The 15,611-nt window shown below is 45.7% G+C and overlaps 1 protein-coding gene across 2 annotated transcripts in view; it reads right to left on the bottom strand.

Moving 5' to 3' along the window:
- Positions 1 to 14,255, bottom strand: part of PKD2 (polycystin 2, transient receptor potential cation channel) — an 84,456-nt gene extending 70,201 nt beyond the window's left edge. For both annotated transcript variants that reach the window (XM_077476482.1, XM_077476483.1), the window contains exons 1-2: positions 13,479 to 14,255; positions 6,767 to 6,880 (exon numbers count right to left, since the gene is read on the bottom strand). In XM_077476482.1, coding sequence (XP_077332608.1) covers positions 6,767 to 6,880; positions 13,479 to 14,031 — 667 coding nt within the window. In that variant the 5' untranslated portion in view covers positions 14,032 to 14,255. The remainder of the gene's footprint in view (positions 1 to 6,766; positions 6,881 to 13,478) is intronic.
- Between the last annotated feature and the right edge of the window lie 1,356 nt (positions 14,256 to 15,611).

The raw sequence follows: 15,611 nt of genomic DNA, 5'->3' as shown, positions 1-15,611 counted from the left end.
ACAGGACACGGGGGGGGGGGCCCACTGACACAGGAGGGACCCATCGACGCAGGACATGGGGGGCATCAAAGTTGCACTCTAAATCGTGCAACTTTGGGATCGCAATAGTGGAAACTATGCGACTTTGAAAAGGTACCTGCAATGCTCCAATGCAACTTTTGATGCAACTTTGATCCAGAGTGCTGGATCAAAGCTGCATGAAAAGTCGCCTTAAAGTCGCATCAAAGTCACACGCCAAAGTCGCACTGCACCCTTAGGCTATGTTTCCACTAATGGGACTCCAAAGATTTAGAGTGCGACTTTGAGTGTAGCTTTGATCCAAATTAACACTCAAAGTAGCATCAAAGTAGTGCAGGCACCTTTTCAAAGTCGCAGAGATGGGAACGTTTGCCATTGAAATCAATGGGCTGTGACTTGTGATGTGACTTTGTGTCCAAAGTTGCACTAGTGGAAATGCAACATTAAACTCATTACTCACATGTACCGAGTAATATAAATCAATCTGTAGCCTTCCAAACTTTCAAAAATTTTCTTTTGTACCTTATTTATTTCATATTTCTTGCCCATCACAGTGCCACGACATGCACACAGTGCCCATAATAATGCCACACTGTAACGAAACGTCCTACACTCTGCTTGAGTGCTTTCGTCATATACCGATTCCTCCCAGACTGAATATAGATATCAGATATTCCAACCGCTGATCACAACAAACAAGACAATACTCGTTTGGTTGCTGAACATGGACTGTTTATTGAAAACACAGGTATACAGGTAATACTCTGGACAATCCCCCCACCTTTGCATGCTGGGCGGGGTAGACTGTCCAATCAGCATTAAGAGCTGTTGGAGGAATTCGCCTCCACCAATCTCACAGCTAATCTACATACACATTCCATAATATCCAAGGCAGACAGACACAATAGAACAATGGAATACAGCCAAACCCCAAACGACCCAGCAAAGAGTACACATCAAAATGAGACAATATACCAACCACCCCAAACTGGCAGAGACCATCATGGCCTCCTTAATAATGTCCTTTTGCATTACATAACAGAATATCTTCCTAAATGCTTGTAGCTCCTTCAAATGCCAGGGCCCATATTTGATAGGCAAGAGGCTAGCATTCAGTCCCCTCCAAAAGCCTCTGTCCGAGGTGAGTCTGTCACACACACCATACACACAGTGCCCATCATGGTGTCACACCATGCACACAGTGCCCTCAGTGCCATCACAGTGCCCATCTGTGACATCTTAGCGCCCATCACAGTGCCATGCAGAAACAACCACGTGGTTGTACACTTTAGAAAATCTGCAGCATGTTGCATTGCAAACTATCTTACAATTACTAACAACCATAACATACTTCCTAAGCTTGCCCCCCCCCCCCCCCCTCAGGGGAAACTGCTGGCCAAAAGGAGGCAATGAAGACAGGAGGGATCATGTTCTGTGAAGGATAGGAGGGATGAGGGTGGAGCTGGGCAGGTCTAGCCATGCCTGTCTAAGAACAACTGACAACCTTTTCAAGAAGTGAAAGACACCTTAGCAAATTCAGACAAAGGAAGATAGCGTTGTCGGTGAAGAACATGAAGCAGCTGATTGTCTTCCTTCGATAAGACTTTTTAAACTAAACAATCAGCTAACCAGAAAATAAATCAAAGATAAAAGATATTTAACATACTAGTAATAGGAAAAAAAGAAGAAGGGAAGAACTGTGTCTTTCAGATGACCTGTGTCACTCCATGGTAAGGCCCCTTTCACATGGGCTTTCCAGTTTCTCAGGTAGACCTGATCAGACATTCCATGCACCTCTATTGAGCGGAGGAATTTCAGTGGTTACATGTCTGCTGACATCTGCCGATATTCGATCCGCTCCTGTCTGTGAAATCCAGATTGACAGAGACCCTATTTTACATCCATCTGGCAGATCGGATAAAAACGGACAGTTGGTCCGTTTTCATCTGATCTACCCATAGAGGAGAACCAGGCTCTGACACGTCCATCCCTGCACAGTGAGCAGTGACGGCCCTCTCATCCTCCTGCTCAGCGGGGAGCAACGGATTGATCCCCCATGGAGCTAAGCAGAGTCTGATGAGAGAAAAGCCCATGTGAAAGAGCCCTAAATATGCAGATCCTCATTTTACAGCTATGGAGGTCACAATCTGACTCTCAATCACCATTGCTGGGGATCAAAACCACAGTAATGATGATGTTCACTACATTTTAAATAAAAAAAATAAAAAAGTATATATATATATATATATATATATATATATATACACACATATATACACACACACACACACACACAGTGGGGACGGAAAGTATTCAGACCCCCTTAAGTTTTTCACTCTGTTATATTGCAGCCATTTGCAATTCATTTAAGTTCAGTTTTTCCTCATTAATGTACTCACAGCACCCCATATTGACAGAAAAACACATAATTGTTGAAATTTTTGCTGATTTATTCCTAAAAATCCTTAGTCCTAAGTATTCAGACTCTTTGCTGTGACACTCATATATTTAGCTCAGGTGCTGTCCATTTCTTCTGATCATCCTTGAGCTGGTTCTACACCTTAATTTGAGTCCAGCTATGTTTGATTATACTGATTGGACTTGATTAGGAAAGCCACACACCTGTCTATATAAGACCTTACAGCTCACAGTGCATGTCAGAGCAAATGAGAATCATGAGGTCAATGGAACTGCCTGAAATACTCAGAGACAGAATTGTGGCAAGGCACAGATCTGGCCAAGGATACAAAAACATTTCTGCTGTACTTAAGGTTCCTAAGAGCACAGTGGCCTCCATAATCCTTAAATGGAAGATGTTTGGGACGACCAGAACCCTTCCTAGAGCTGGCCGTCCGGCCAAACAGAGCTATCGGGGGAGAAAGAGGTAAAGAAGAACCCAAAGATCACTGTGGCTGAGCTCCAGAGATGCAGTCGGGAGATGGGAGAAAGTTGTAAAAAGTCAACCATCACTGCAGCCCTCCACTAGTCGGGGCTTTATGGCAAGTGCAAGACACATGAAAGCCCGCATGGAGTTTGTTAAAAAACACCTGAAAGTCTCCAAGATGGTGAGAAATAAGATTCTCTGGTCTGATGAGACCAAGATAGAACTTTTTGGCCTTAATTCTAAGCAGTATATGTGGAGAAAACCAGGCACTGCTCATCACCTGCCCAATACAGTCCCAACAGTGAAGCATGGTGGTGGCAGCATCATGCTGTGGGGGTGTTTTTCAGCTGCAGGGACAGGACGACTGGTTGCAATCAAGGGAAAGATGAATGCGGCCAAGTAAAGGAATATCCTGGATGAAAACCTTCTCCAGAGTGCTCAGGACCTCAGACTGGGCCGAAGGTTTACCTTTCAAAAAGACAATGACCCTGAGCACAAAGCTAAAATAATGAAGGTGTGGCTTCACAACAACTCTGTGACTGTTCTTGAATGGCCCAGCCAGAGCCCTAACTTAAACCCAATTGAGCATCTCTGCAGAGACCTAAAAATGGCTGTCCACCAACGCTTACCATCCAACCTGACAGAGCTGGAGAGGATCTGCAAGGAGGAATGGCAGAGGATCCCCAAAACAACATCAGTTCCTCTCTCTCTCTCTCTGTATTGCGGCTGTCACCACCAGTTGCATCTCTCCCCTTGCTCCACGATTGGAAGGCAGAGCTCGGGATGGGGACGACAGCGGGGGCCTTCTTCCACTGCTCACAGAAGTGATCGACTGGCTGTTCAGCCGCTTAAAGTAATTGTATCCCCCACTTGGCCATTTTTACCTACAGGTAAGTCTATAATAAAGCTTACCTGTAGGTAAAATGAATATCTGGTAAACCTGCAGGAGCATGAGCTTTGAAGGTCCAGCGAATCGTGAAGGAAATTCAGAGCTCTTTGCCGGAACGGAGGACTCCCGCAGACATGAGCGGGAGTGACGTCATCGCAGCTCCGGCCACTCACAGTGCCGGAGCAAGCGAACCCGGAAGAAACGCACAGGGAACATGTCAGCTCCCTCAGCGGTGACTGGGCATGCTGCGGGGGACGCGTTCTAAGGTAATTCATAATGTACTAGTCTGCAATGCAGACCAGCACATTATGCTATTGTCTTGCAGGGGTTTTTTTTTGTTTTTTTCAGCGACTTACTACCGCTTTAAATCACTTCTGCTGAAGAGGAAATTGCCAGCTGAAAATTTTGAGACCGGGATGATGCCTGCATGTGCAAGCCTCATCCCAGTATAACCACTTCAACCCAAGGACATCATATGGCGTCCTACGGGTGGGAAGTGGTTAAAAACATGCTGCTATAAAAGAAGTCATGCCTGATATCAAATGTATATTTATGTATGTCTAAAAATACAAGGAGGAGTTGTGTAGTTTAATTTTTAACGCATGTCTAAAGTCACACAGAACAGCTTTGCGATTTATTTTCCAGTTTCCAAAAGATGACATAAGGCTGGTTTGTACGATGCATTTATGCACATCAGTTATTTCAGATTTCTTTTCTATCAGGTTCATTGAAACTCAGATACAGTATATTAGGAATCCTTTCCTGAAAATCTTTACTCCCGATTTATGAGCACTATTTATACAAGATAGAGATGCTGACTACTGCTGTTCTGTGGAGAAAGCTTTCTTTTATGGCACTCTTGTAATGACATTGATTGTACAAAAAAAACTCCATAAACAGCAGTGAATGCATCTCTTGCAGAGTTTCCATGGATAACATACTAGCTGAGTATTGTGATTTACACAAAATAGTAAAGTGCCCAGTAGAACTCGTACCAATGTATACAATCATAATACAATAATAGGTTAAATCAGGGGTGCTAAACCTTATGAAGAGCGAGGGCCAATTTGGTAACCATGATTAAGTGATTTAGTAACCGTTATGGGCCAAAATAAACTATGGGGTCTTACTGTCTCCCAAACTGCAAAGGTAAACGAGCCCTTACTGTCCGGAGCCCACTATAAGGCTGCTTTCACACTAATGCGCGGAGGTTTACCTGCACTGAGCCATAGCTTGCATTCAGGAGTTTTGGCAAAGGTGGAGCTCACATACCCCAACAGCAGAAAGATGCTCACATCATGTGACCCCAAGCACAGCGCTGGCTTGTCTGGGGCCGGGGAGGCTTCCTGTGTATGTAAACTGTCAGCGCATATGTGAGCAAACATATCGGCAGCCTGCTGCCATATCCACACTGTCGGCTGGAGCTCTTATGACACCCCATTTAAACTTGTGCGACTTTGGACATCAAAGCCGCATTACAAGTTGTAAGCCATGTTTTACAATGATAACCACTCATATATGTGCGATTTAAAGTCACAGCAACCTCAGAGTAGTTCATGCACTACTTGGTCCGACTTTCATGCAACTTCAGGGCCATAGACTTCAATATTAACCCTCAAAAGTTGCATGAAAGGGGTACCTGAATGTTTTACATACAACAATGGTGCATCAGTGGATCCAACTTTGCAGAGGGACAACAAATCCCATCCAGATCGCATCCCATCCAAAGTTGCATCAAAGTTGCACTTCTAAGTCCAGTCCTACAAGTGTGAATGGAGCCTTAAGGGCATGTGGTGGGGAGATGTGTTTAGATTTGATAAGCTCCAATTTATCTTTGCTTGTGAGTGCATTTTTATCTAGTTTTTATTACAAAAATAAAGGGTATTGCACCAGAGCCTGTGTACTCTTCTCTTCTGTTTGTGTATTCAGGAGTTACCCACAAGATATAATAGAAGTCAATGTCTCAGTGCAGCTAAACCGCATGAAAACCACAGGTGCACTGTTCAGCACCTGGGGATCAGTAAAATTTTTTTAGAAGTGCCAATATGCCCATTGCAAAAGTGCAGTATATGTGATGTTTAATATACTGACCTTTTCCTCTTCCAGCTTCTGCTGGCTCTCTAGGCTGTTGAAAGGTCCCAGGCGAAGTGCCCTTGGTATCACTCCCCCTGGGACAGAAGCCAATGCTAGAGGAAGAATCGGCTTATGAGGCTCCTGGGCCCTCTGCAGCTGCCCCCTCTACCTCCGCTGCTGGCACCAGCTCCATGCACTCTCTAATGCTCTGGGATGGCGGGTCGGCAACCCATTGATCATGATCTAGGATTGCCGATCTGCCATCCCAGACCATGGGCATGCACTTGCCTGGTTTATGGTCTCGGGCCACATCAAAGGGCTCCGCAGGCCATGGGTTGAGCACATCCAAGTTAAATGAATATTGGACCTTTTATACAAAATGCATGTTTACGTGTGTGTGTGTGTGTGTGTGTGTACAGGCACACTGAAAACAATGGGCTACATTTAGACAATTAAAAAAAGTTTGTATGCCTAAACATGCTGAATTTTAGCAGTGCGCTACAGGACTAAAAAGTACATCTTCTGTGGGACTACCATAGCCAGCCGCTGGCTATGGGGAGAGGTAGTCTCCATGATCCCGAGCTGTGGTCTACGGAGCTGCGCTCCACAGACTTACACAGTGGGACTTAGGCCCATCCCCCACTTCCTCTGATTGACAGCAGAAAGAGCCAATGGCTGCTGCTCAAATGCAGTGTAAGGGGAGAAAAGATTCAGCCCTGCACAGCACTGATCTCTTCTGCCCTCTCTTCCCCTTCACACAGGGAAGGGAGGGGGGGGGGGGGGGGCATAGGGACACTGAAAATGTTTTTTACCTTAATGCAAGCAATGTATTAAGGTAAAAAACTTTTTTAGGTTTAGTAACAATGTTTTTAGTAATTTGATCACAGGAAGTTTATACTTACGAATACATAAGATAATCAGAAACCCCGCGTAGGTGACAAGCTCGCGGAGCACACTCTTCAGGTATTTCTCTCTGGTAGTTATACGGTCTTCTGTGTATCTTGTACCCCAAAGACCTATGCAGGAATGCAAAGGAAATATATGAAATAATTAATACTTAAAGTATATGTGAACCCTAACCCTAAAGAACTTCTCATATTTGCTCCTTTTTGGCCAGTTAAATCTACTTTGGAAAACATTTTGTCAGATCTTTTTGAGAAAAATACATGTTCACCCTGCCAGAAATCCAGAGAGCTCATGACTTTCTGTAGTGGGCTGACAACGCGGTTCCTCTTCTGCACTGAAATCCCATGCAGGGTTATTAGATCTGCTTAGTTTGCCTATGTGACACTACAGAACGTTTCCCTACTATGTTATAGAAAGAGGAGAGGAGAAGGTGTAATGCAAATAAGTAATGAGCAGCCTAGGAGGACATCGCTGCTCTTTCACAGGTTAGCATTGTCACCCTAAGACAGGAAGGGTGTTACTAGCATAATCACCAGGTGGAAAGAAAGAATAAATACAAAAAGAAAAAAAAAAGCCACAACATCTAAGAGGGCTGTCCATAGCGTCGGCGGTAAAACGCCGCTATTTCTAGCGGCGTTTTACCGTTGGATTTGTTGCGCATTTTGGCCGCTAGCTGGGCGCTTTTACCCGAGAAAGGGTTAAAACCGCCCGCAATATGCCGCAATAGCTGCGTTTTGCCGGCGGTATTGCAGCGCTGCCCCGTTGATTTCAATAGGGAGCAGCGGTAAACACACTGCTCCAAAAAAGCTGCTGGCAGGACTTTTCCTCATGTCCTGCCAGCGCACCGCTACAGTGTGAAAGCCCTTGGGCTTTCACACTGGAGACAATGGAGCAGCAGTTTGAGGGCGGATTGCAGGCACTATTTCTAACGCTATAGAGCCTGCAAAACACCCTCAGTGTGAAAGGGGTCTAAGGACTGTTCTAAGGCTGGATTCAAGTACTAAAACGTGTGGCAAAAAGCATGTTCAGCACTTTGCTGCTTTGCAGGTCAATTCATTTTTAACAGCACCCCAACGCACCAGAGTTGCAGTGCACAACAAATGCCATACAGTATGGTGCAATCTGTTGCTAAAAATAGTGCATGCACCTTTTTTCATGCATTCTGGAATTTTTGAAGGGGTTGGCTTAACGCAATGGTGCCATAATGCAGGATTCAATAAATTCCAGGCACCAGCTTACCATGGTGACTAGAAATTGCATCCTGGTGCCTGGGCTTTTGTAAGTCCATTCACTTGCGACCAGGACCTGATGTAAGGGGGGATCTTCAGACTCTGATGTAAGGGGGGATGGGGATCTGCGGACTCTGATGTAAGGGGGCTCTGCGGACTCTGATGTAAGGGGGGCTCTGTGGACTCTGATTAAGGGGGGCGCTCTGCGGACTCTGATTAAGGGGGGCGCTCTGCGGACTCTGATTAAGGGGGGCGCTCTGCGGACTCTGATTAAGGGGGGCTCTGTGGACTCTGATGTGGGGGGGGTTCTGCGGACTCTGATGTAAGGAGGAGGCTCTGCAGATGAAAAAAGTTAGGAGACACTTTTTTTTTTGTTAAAAATTTGTTTTGCAGCGTTTTTAGCTTTTTTTTTTTTTAACAAAACTATACTCTCACAAAAGCTTATGGCTCAAAAATGCTCATAAACACAGAATAGACACATTTTTTTACTTTTTCAGAGTGGCAGCAAGGTCTGATCAAGCATGGGCCCTAACTTCGAAGCTGACAAATCACAGACTCGCCCACAGAGCTGATGCGAGTGCCCGTCAGTCACGATCACCACCGAGCTCCCGCGATCGTTTGGGGCACACGGAGAACCGGGATCTATGTGTGTAAACACACTGTTTCCGGTTCTCTGAGGGGAGAAGTGACAGGTCGTTTGTTCATACACAGTATGAACAGCGATCTATCTCTTCCCCTACACAGCCCTCCCCCCCTTAGTTAGAACACACACTAGGGAACACAGTTAACCCCCTGATCGCCCCCTAGTGTTAACCCCTTCCCTACCAGTGAAATTTTTACAGTAATCAATAAATTTTTATGGCACTGATCGCTGTATACATGTCAAAGGTCCCAAAAATGTGTCAAAATTTACGACGTGTCCGCCATAATGTTGCAGCCCTGATAAAAATCGCAGATCGCCGCCATTGCTAATAACAAAAAAAATGAATAATAAAAATGCCATAAAACTATCCCCTATTTTGTAGATGTTATAACTTTTGCGCAAACCAATCAATATACGCTTATTGCGATTTTTTTTCACCAAAAATATGTAGAAGAATACATATCGGCCTAAACTGAGGGAAAAAAATAGTTTTTTTATATATATTTTGGAGATATTTATTATAGCAAAAAGTTAAAAATTTGCTTTTCTTTCAAAATTGTCACCGTTTTTTTGTTTATAGCGCAAAAAATGAAAACCGCAGAGGTGATCAAATACCACCAAAAGAAAGCTCTATTTGTGGAAAAAAAAAAGGACGTAAATTTTGTTTGGGTACAACATCATACGACCGCGCAACTGTCAGTTAAAGCGACGCAGTGCCGAATAGCAAAAAGTGCTCTGGTCAGGAAGGGGGTAAAATCTTCCAGGGGCTGAAGCGGTTAAACATGCAGATATTCCATCGGATAGCCCCGGTAGGCGAGCCGTACCCATCACCCGACGCTGTGAAAGGATTTGATAGCATCAAGTGAACATATCTCTGGGAAGCACTGGGGTCATTTGGATTACCGTAGGTAAAAAATTTATACGTTGGGTTAAGTTACTTTACTCAGCCTCAAGGGCATGTATGCAAATAAATGTCTCAATCTCAAATTTCTTCCCACTATTCAGGGGAACTCGGCAGGGGTGCCCTCTCTCCCCATTGCTATTTGCCTTGGCAACTGAACCCCTAGATGAGGCTATAAGGCAATCCGATGTCATCTGTGGCTTTAACATTCGGCTCGTTTTCGGGCTTCGTTATCAGTTGGGATAAGTCTGTTCTGTTTGCCCTCGATAACATCCAGTTGTCTGTACCACAGGAGGCTCAGAAAATTAAAGTTGTGTCCTCCTTTAAATATCTGGGCATTTGGATACATCCCAAGGTAGAGGACTATTTGCGCCACAATCTCTCTCCCATTCTGCATAAATTCAAGCTTAAAAGTACTGTGTGGACGAATCTGCCCTTATCCGAAGTTGGTCCCACATACCTCATAAAAATTATTTGGGCCCCTCAAATACTATATGTCCTTCACAATTCACCCATATGGATTCCTCTAAAATGGTTTAAGCAAATAGAAGTGCTATTCTGCAATACTACTATGGAAAGGTTGAAATCCTAGGATCAAACTTTCTACTCTCCAGCTAACCAAGGCAGGGGGAGGATTGGCGGTGCCTTACCCGAGGCTGTACTTTATGGTTGCACAACTACAGCATTTCGATGGTTGGGGAGAAATGAATCGGGGGGATCCTATACAGTCCTTGCTGCTAAGCCAGGACTCCCGTTATCATCTATTGGCGCAACTAGAATCGTGAGCTTTTGCTCATTGTCATAATGGCCCCACCCTAACACTTATGGATAAAGTTTGGCAAGAAATGAAACCTATAATGAGATATGAAGGGGCCTCTGAATATACACCACTGTGGGGGAACAGGCAATATACAGATATTTGTAAGTTGGAGGGGTTTGAACGACGGAGCTCCCAGGGGATTCAATATGTAGCACAACTTTACAAACATAATATACTGAGATTCTTTCTGGATCTTAAGGAGGCGTGCCAACTCCTCCGCCATGATTTCTTTAAATATCTACAAAAATACGTCATGCATTGCAGACTCAGGGTAGAAGTGTCAAATTAGATGTCAGTCCTACGTCACTTCTAACCTCTTTGGCCAAAGTTTCTGAGAAGAAAGGTCTCATTTATGTATGGCCAATTGATGGCAAAGGCCCAAGATACCTCCAAATGCTCAGACAGACGAGGGTAGGAGAAAGACCTAGGCCATATCAGATGATGATTGGTAAACCATTCTAGAGGGAGTGCCTTCTGTATCCTTGTCATCTGGGCAGCGTCTGACTCAATTGTTCATCATACACAGAACGTAAAGAAGTCCAGATAAGCTGTTTAAATGGGGCAGAACAGACAATGCGGAGTGTCCCCGTTGCCAACAATCTCCTGTGGATCTGCTTCACATGCTACCCTTTTAAAGGGTCTGGTATGGATTTTACGCCAGTGATGGCGAACCTTGGCACCCCAGATGTTTTGGAACTACATTTCCCATGATGCTCATGCACTCTGGAGTGTAGTGGAGCATCATGGGAAATGTAGTTCCAAAACATCAGGGGTGCCAAGGTTCGCCATCACTGCTCTACGCCCTTTTTTTAAAAATAATTGGCGGAGGTTTCCCATTAATATCCATACCAGACCTGAAGGGCCTAGTATGGAATTTGGGGGGACCCGCACGCAATTTTTATTTTTAAATTTTGGTTTGGGGTTCCCCTTAATATTCATACCAGACCCAAAGGGCATGTTATGGGTTTTTGTGGGGACCCCCATGTCATTTTTTTCAATGACTTTTATCTGTATTGCCGAGACCCGACAATTCATTATAGCCGCTAGTAGTTTTAAATTACCTTTTTTCCTTTAGAAACACCATTTTGTGCGGGGACTGTTCTAAATATGGGGAAAACGTGCCACTTTACAGGCATACTATAGACACCCCCAAAAATTTCAAGGAATATTTCACTTTTATTGTTTCACTTTAAGCATTATTAAAATCACCGCTCACGAAAAAACTTCAGTTTTTAAAACTTTTTTTTGCATTGATACATGTCCCCTGGGGCAGGACCCAGGCCCCCAAACACTTTTTATGACAATACTATGCATATAAGCCTTTAAAATTGGCACTTTTGATTTCTACCATAGACTTTTAAAGGGTGTTTCGTGGCTTTCGAATTTCCTGCGAACACCCCAAATTGTTCACTATTCAGCGAACAAGTGAACACCCCCGATTTTTGAGACAAACTTATATTCGACTTGAACATCGGGCTCATCCCTAATATAGAGTATCCACTTGCCAATCAGCAAGGTACTGCACGTTGCTGGACTTCAAGTGGTTACACAGGGATGATGCCTACAGCTGCAGGCATCACCCTGGTACCGTTTCTTTAGAGCCAACAGTTGGGTCTCTTGTAAAAGCAATCCTACTGGCTAACTAGCTGCTGGATTGCTTTTACAAGCAGCGGTAGGGGACGCCCCCCTCCTCCTGTGGCTTTACCGGGATCTCCCATATTACCAGGAGTCTCATTTGATCAGCCGGCGCTTTCACCAGCTGATCAGAGGCAATCAAAGGCCGGAACAGCTTTGATCATCTCTATGATATAGGAGCTTGGACAAGATGAACTTATTTCACTTCTGGTTTCCTTGGAAATAGACGCTGCCATTTTCAAAAGTGAGAAGCATTTGATCTCACTGATCTTGGTGTTTTGAATGCTATTAAGGGCAGAGGAGGGATCTGGGGTCTTCTAGACCCCAGATCTCTCCATAACGAGGACCTGTCACATGCCTATTGCTGTCACAAGGGATATTTACATTCCTTCTAACAGCAATAATAGTGATCAAAAAAAAAATAGTTTTAAGCGATAGCGTAAAAATAAAACAAATGAATTAGCCCTTGTACACACAGTCGGATATTCCGACGTAAAATGTCCGATCGGATCGTGTTGTCGGATAATCCGACAGTGTGTGGGCTCCATCGAACTGTTTCCGTTGGAATATCCGACGGACCGAGTTTTCCAGCTTGGCTATAAAATTTTCCGACAACATGATCGTTTGTAGAGAATTCCGATCGGACAAAGTGTCACGCATGCTCAGATCAAATTCCTACACCAAAGCTATTGGCTACTAGCCTGACCGTAGTCCCGTCGTAACGAAATACCGTCATAACGTTCTGAACGATCGGATTTTCCGACAACTTTGTCCGACCGTGTGTATGCAACAGTTTCTGACAAAATCCGACGGATTTGGTTGTCGGAATGTCCGACCGTGTGTAGAAGGGCGAAGAAGAAGAAAAAATTTAAGTGCTCCCACGCAAAGCTGAACACACGTGTTGGTCCCGCACGCGTGCAAACAGCGATCGCCCCACACATGTGAGGTATCACCACAAATATGAGATCATGGGCAGTAATTCTAGCACCAGACCTCCTCTGTAAATTTAAAGTGGTAACCCGTACAGGGTTTTAAAACATTGCCTATGGATAGTAAACTTTACACCATTTAATCGCTGCTGCATGGGGTCTGCAATTTGAAAGCGTGACGTGTTTGGTATCTAATCACTCGGTGTGACAGCATCTTTTAGATTTTACCAAAAAAATAAAAAATAATAATTGGGTTATGTATTGTGTTTTTTTGAATTACATTTCAAAAAAAGTGTATTTTCTCCCAAACAAAACACGTTTGAAAAACTGTTGCACAAATATTGTGTGATATAAAAATGTCAATACCCACTCTTTAATTCTCTCCCTGCTTCAAAAAAATATATAATGTTTGGGGGTTCGAAGTAATTTTCTCGAAAACAATGCCGATTGTTACATGTAAACAATGAGTGCAAGAAGAGGTGAAGTATAGTATATAGTATAGTACAGTATATATTTGCTATGGGTCAGCTGAGTGTACTGTAGGTAGTTACCTCGGAGGGTGTGCAGGATCTTCCCCCAGCCTTCCAGCTCCTGAGTGCGCTCAGCTCCATGGGTGGCAGTGCCCGCTGTAGTGCCAGGCTCCCCTCTCCTCCTCCTCCCCACTCTCTGCCCCTGTCCCCCCATATTATTGGGGTGATACCCCACTAGGCCAGTACTGCCCCCACTACTAGAGGAGACCAGAGAAGAAGACCTCCGGGCATGTCCAGCAGAGGGATGCCATTCCACATCCATCTCCACCACCGTGCCCTCCTCCCCGTCCTCCTCCTCTTCCTCCATGCCGTCCTCCTCCGCCTCGAAGCCCGGGTTGTCTCGGCTCCATGCCTGGCGAGAACAGGAGGAGAGCGGGGACGGGGTGGACCCTCCGGGGGGCGCCTCTTGTCTGGGGAGAGCGTCCATCTCTAACATGACCCGGGCCGGGAGGCTGGGCGAGGAGGAGGAGGACGGCGCCGTCTTCATCTCAAGATCGCCTTTCCTTCTCTTCTTCTTCTCCTCTCCGTCCAGATCGGGGGGCGGCTGGGGCTTCACACGGCTGGGGTTCACCATCCTCTTCTCTCCCCAGCAGCCATCTTAACTCCAACTTTTATCCATGGACTTTTCTGGGACTTTCCCTCTATGATCCCGCCCTCCTTCCTCTCACACAGACCCGTTATCCAGGAAAAGGCTGAGCACTGTGCTTGGCAACAATGCCACTGCACCTCCCACCTGGACTTGGTCTGCAACTCCTTCTAGAAGACCACAGAGGTGTCTCCATAGCCATCTCTCAGGGGTGTCACCCCCTCTAACAATCACTTCCTTCCTCTCACACAGACCCCTTATGCAGGAAAAGGCTGAGCCCTGTGATTGGCAACAATGCTACTGCACCTCCCTCCTGGAATTACTCCTTCCAGAGGTGTCTCCATAGCCTCATCTCTCAGGGGTGTCACCCCCTCTAACAATGCCACTGCACCTCCCTCCTGGACTTGTGTACAGCTTCTTAGCTCCTTCCAGAGATGTCTCCACAGCCTCATCTCAGGGGTGCCATCCCCTCCAACAATGCCACTGCACCTCACTCGTGGACTTACTCCTTCCAAAGGTGTCTCCATAGCCTCATCTCTCAGGGGTGTCACCCCGTCTAACAATGCCACTGCACCTCACTCGTGGACTTACTCCTTCCAAAGGTGTCTCCATAGCCTCATCTCTCAGGGGTGTCACCCCCTCTAACAATGCCACTGCACCTCACTCGTGGACTTACTCCTTCCAGAAGTGTCTCCATAGCCTCAACTCTGAATGGTGTCATGCCCTCTAACAATGGCACTGCACCTCCCTCCTGGACTTGTGTACAGCTCTTTCCAGAGGTGTCCCCATAGCCTCATCTCTCAGGGGTGTCACCCCTCTAACAATGGCACTGTACCTCCCTCCTGGACTTTTGTACAGCTGCTTTTAGAGGTGTCTCCACAGCTTCATCTCTCAGATGTGTCACCCCCTCTAACAATGCCACTGCACCTCCCTCCTGGACTTACTCCTTCCAGGGTTGTCTCCATAGCCTCATCTCTCAGGGGTGTCACCCTCTCTAACAATGGCACTGCACCTCCCTCCTGGACTTACTCCTTCCATAAGTGTCTGCATAGCCTCAACTCTTAGGGGCGTCACCCCCTCTAACAATGCCACTGCACCTCCCTCCTGGACTTACTCCTTCCAGGGGTGTCTCCATAGCCTCATCTCTCAGGGGTGTCACCCTTTCTAACAATGGCACTGCACCTCCCTCCTGGACTTACTCCTTCCATAAGTGTCTGCATAGCCTCAACTCTTAGGGGCGTCACCCCCTCTAACAATGCCACTGCACCTCCCTCCTGGACTTACTCCTTCCAGGGGTGTCTCCATAGCCTCATCTCTCAGGGGTGTCACCCTCTCTAACAATGCCATTGCACCTCCCTCCTGGACTTACTCCTTCCATAACTGTCTGCATAGCCTCAACTCTTAGGGGCGTCACCCCCTCTAACAATGCCATTGCACCTCCCTCCTGGACTTACTCCTTCCATAACTGTCTGCATAGCCTCAACTCTTAGGGGCGTCATCCCCTCTAACATTGGCACTGCACCTCCCTCCTGGACTTGTTTACAAATACTTTTAGAGGTGTCTCCATA

Source organism: Lithobates pipiens, unplaced genomic scaffold, assembly GCF_037356315.1.
Source record: "Lithobates pipiens isolate NorthernLeopardFrog02 unplaced genomic scaffold, aLitPip1_a1.2 Scaffold_13, whole genome shotgun sequence".
NCBI classification, from domain to species: domain Eukaryota; kingdom Metazoa; phylum Chordata; class Amphibia; order Anura; family Ranidae; genus Lithobates; species Lithobates pipiens.
Note: the sequence above shows the minus strand (reverse complement) of the source record. Positions and strands in the feature narration are given on the sequence as shown.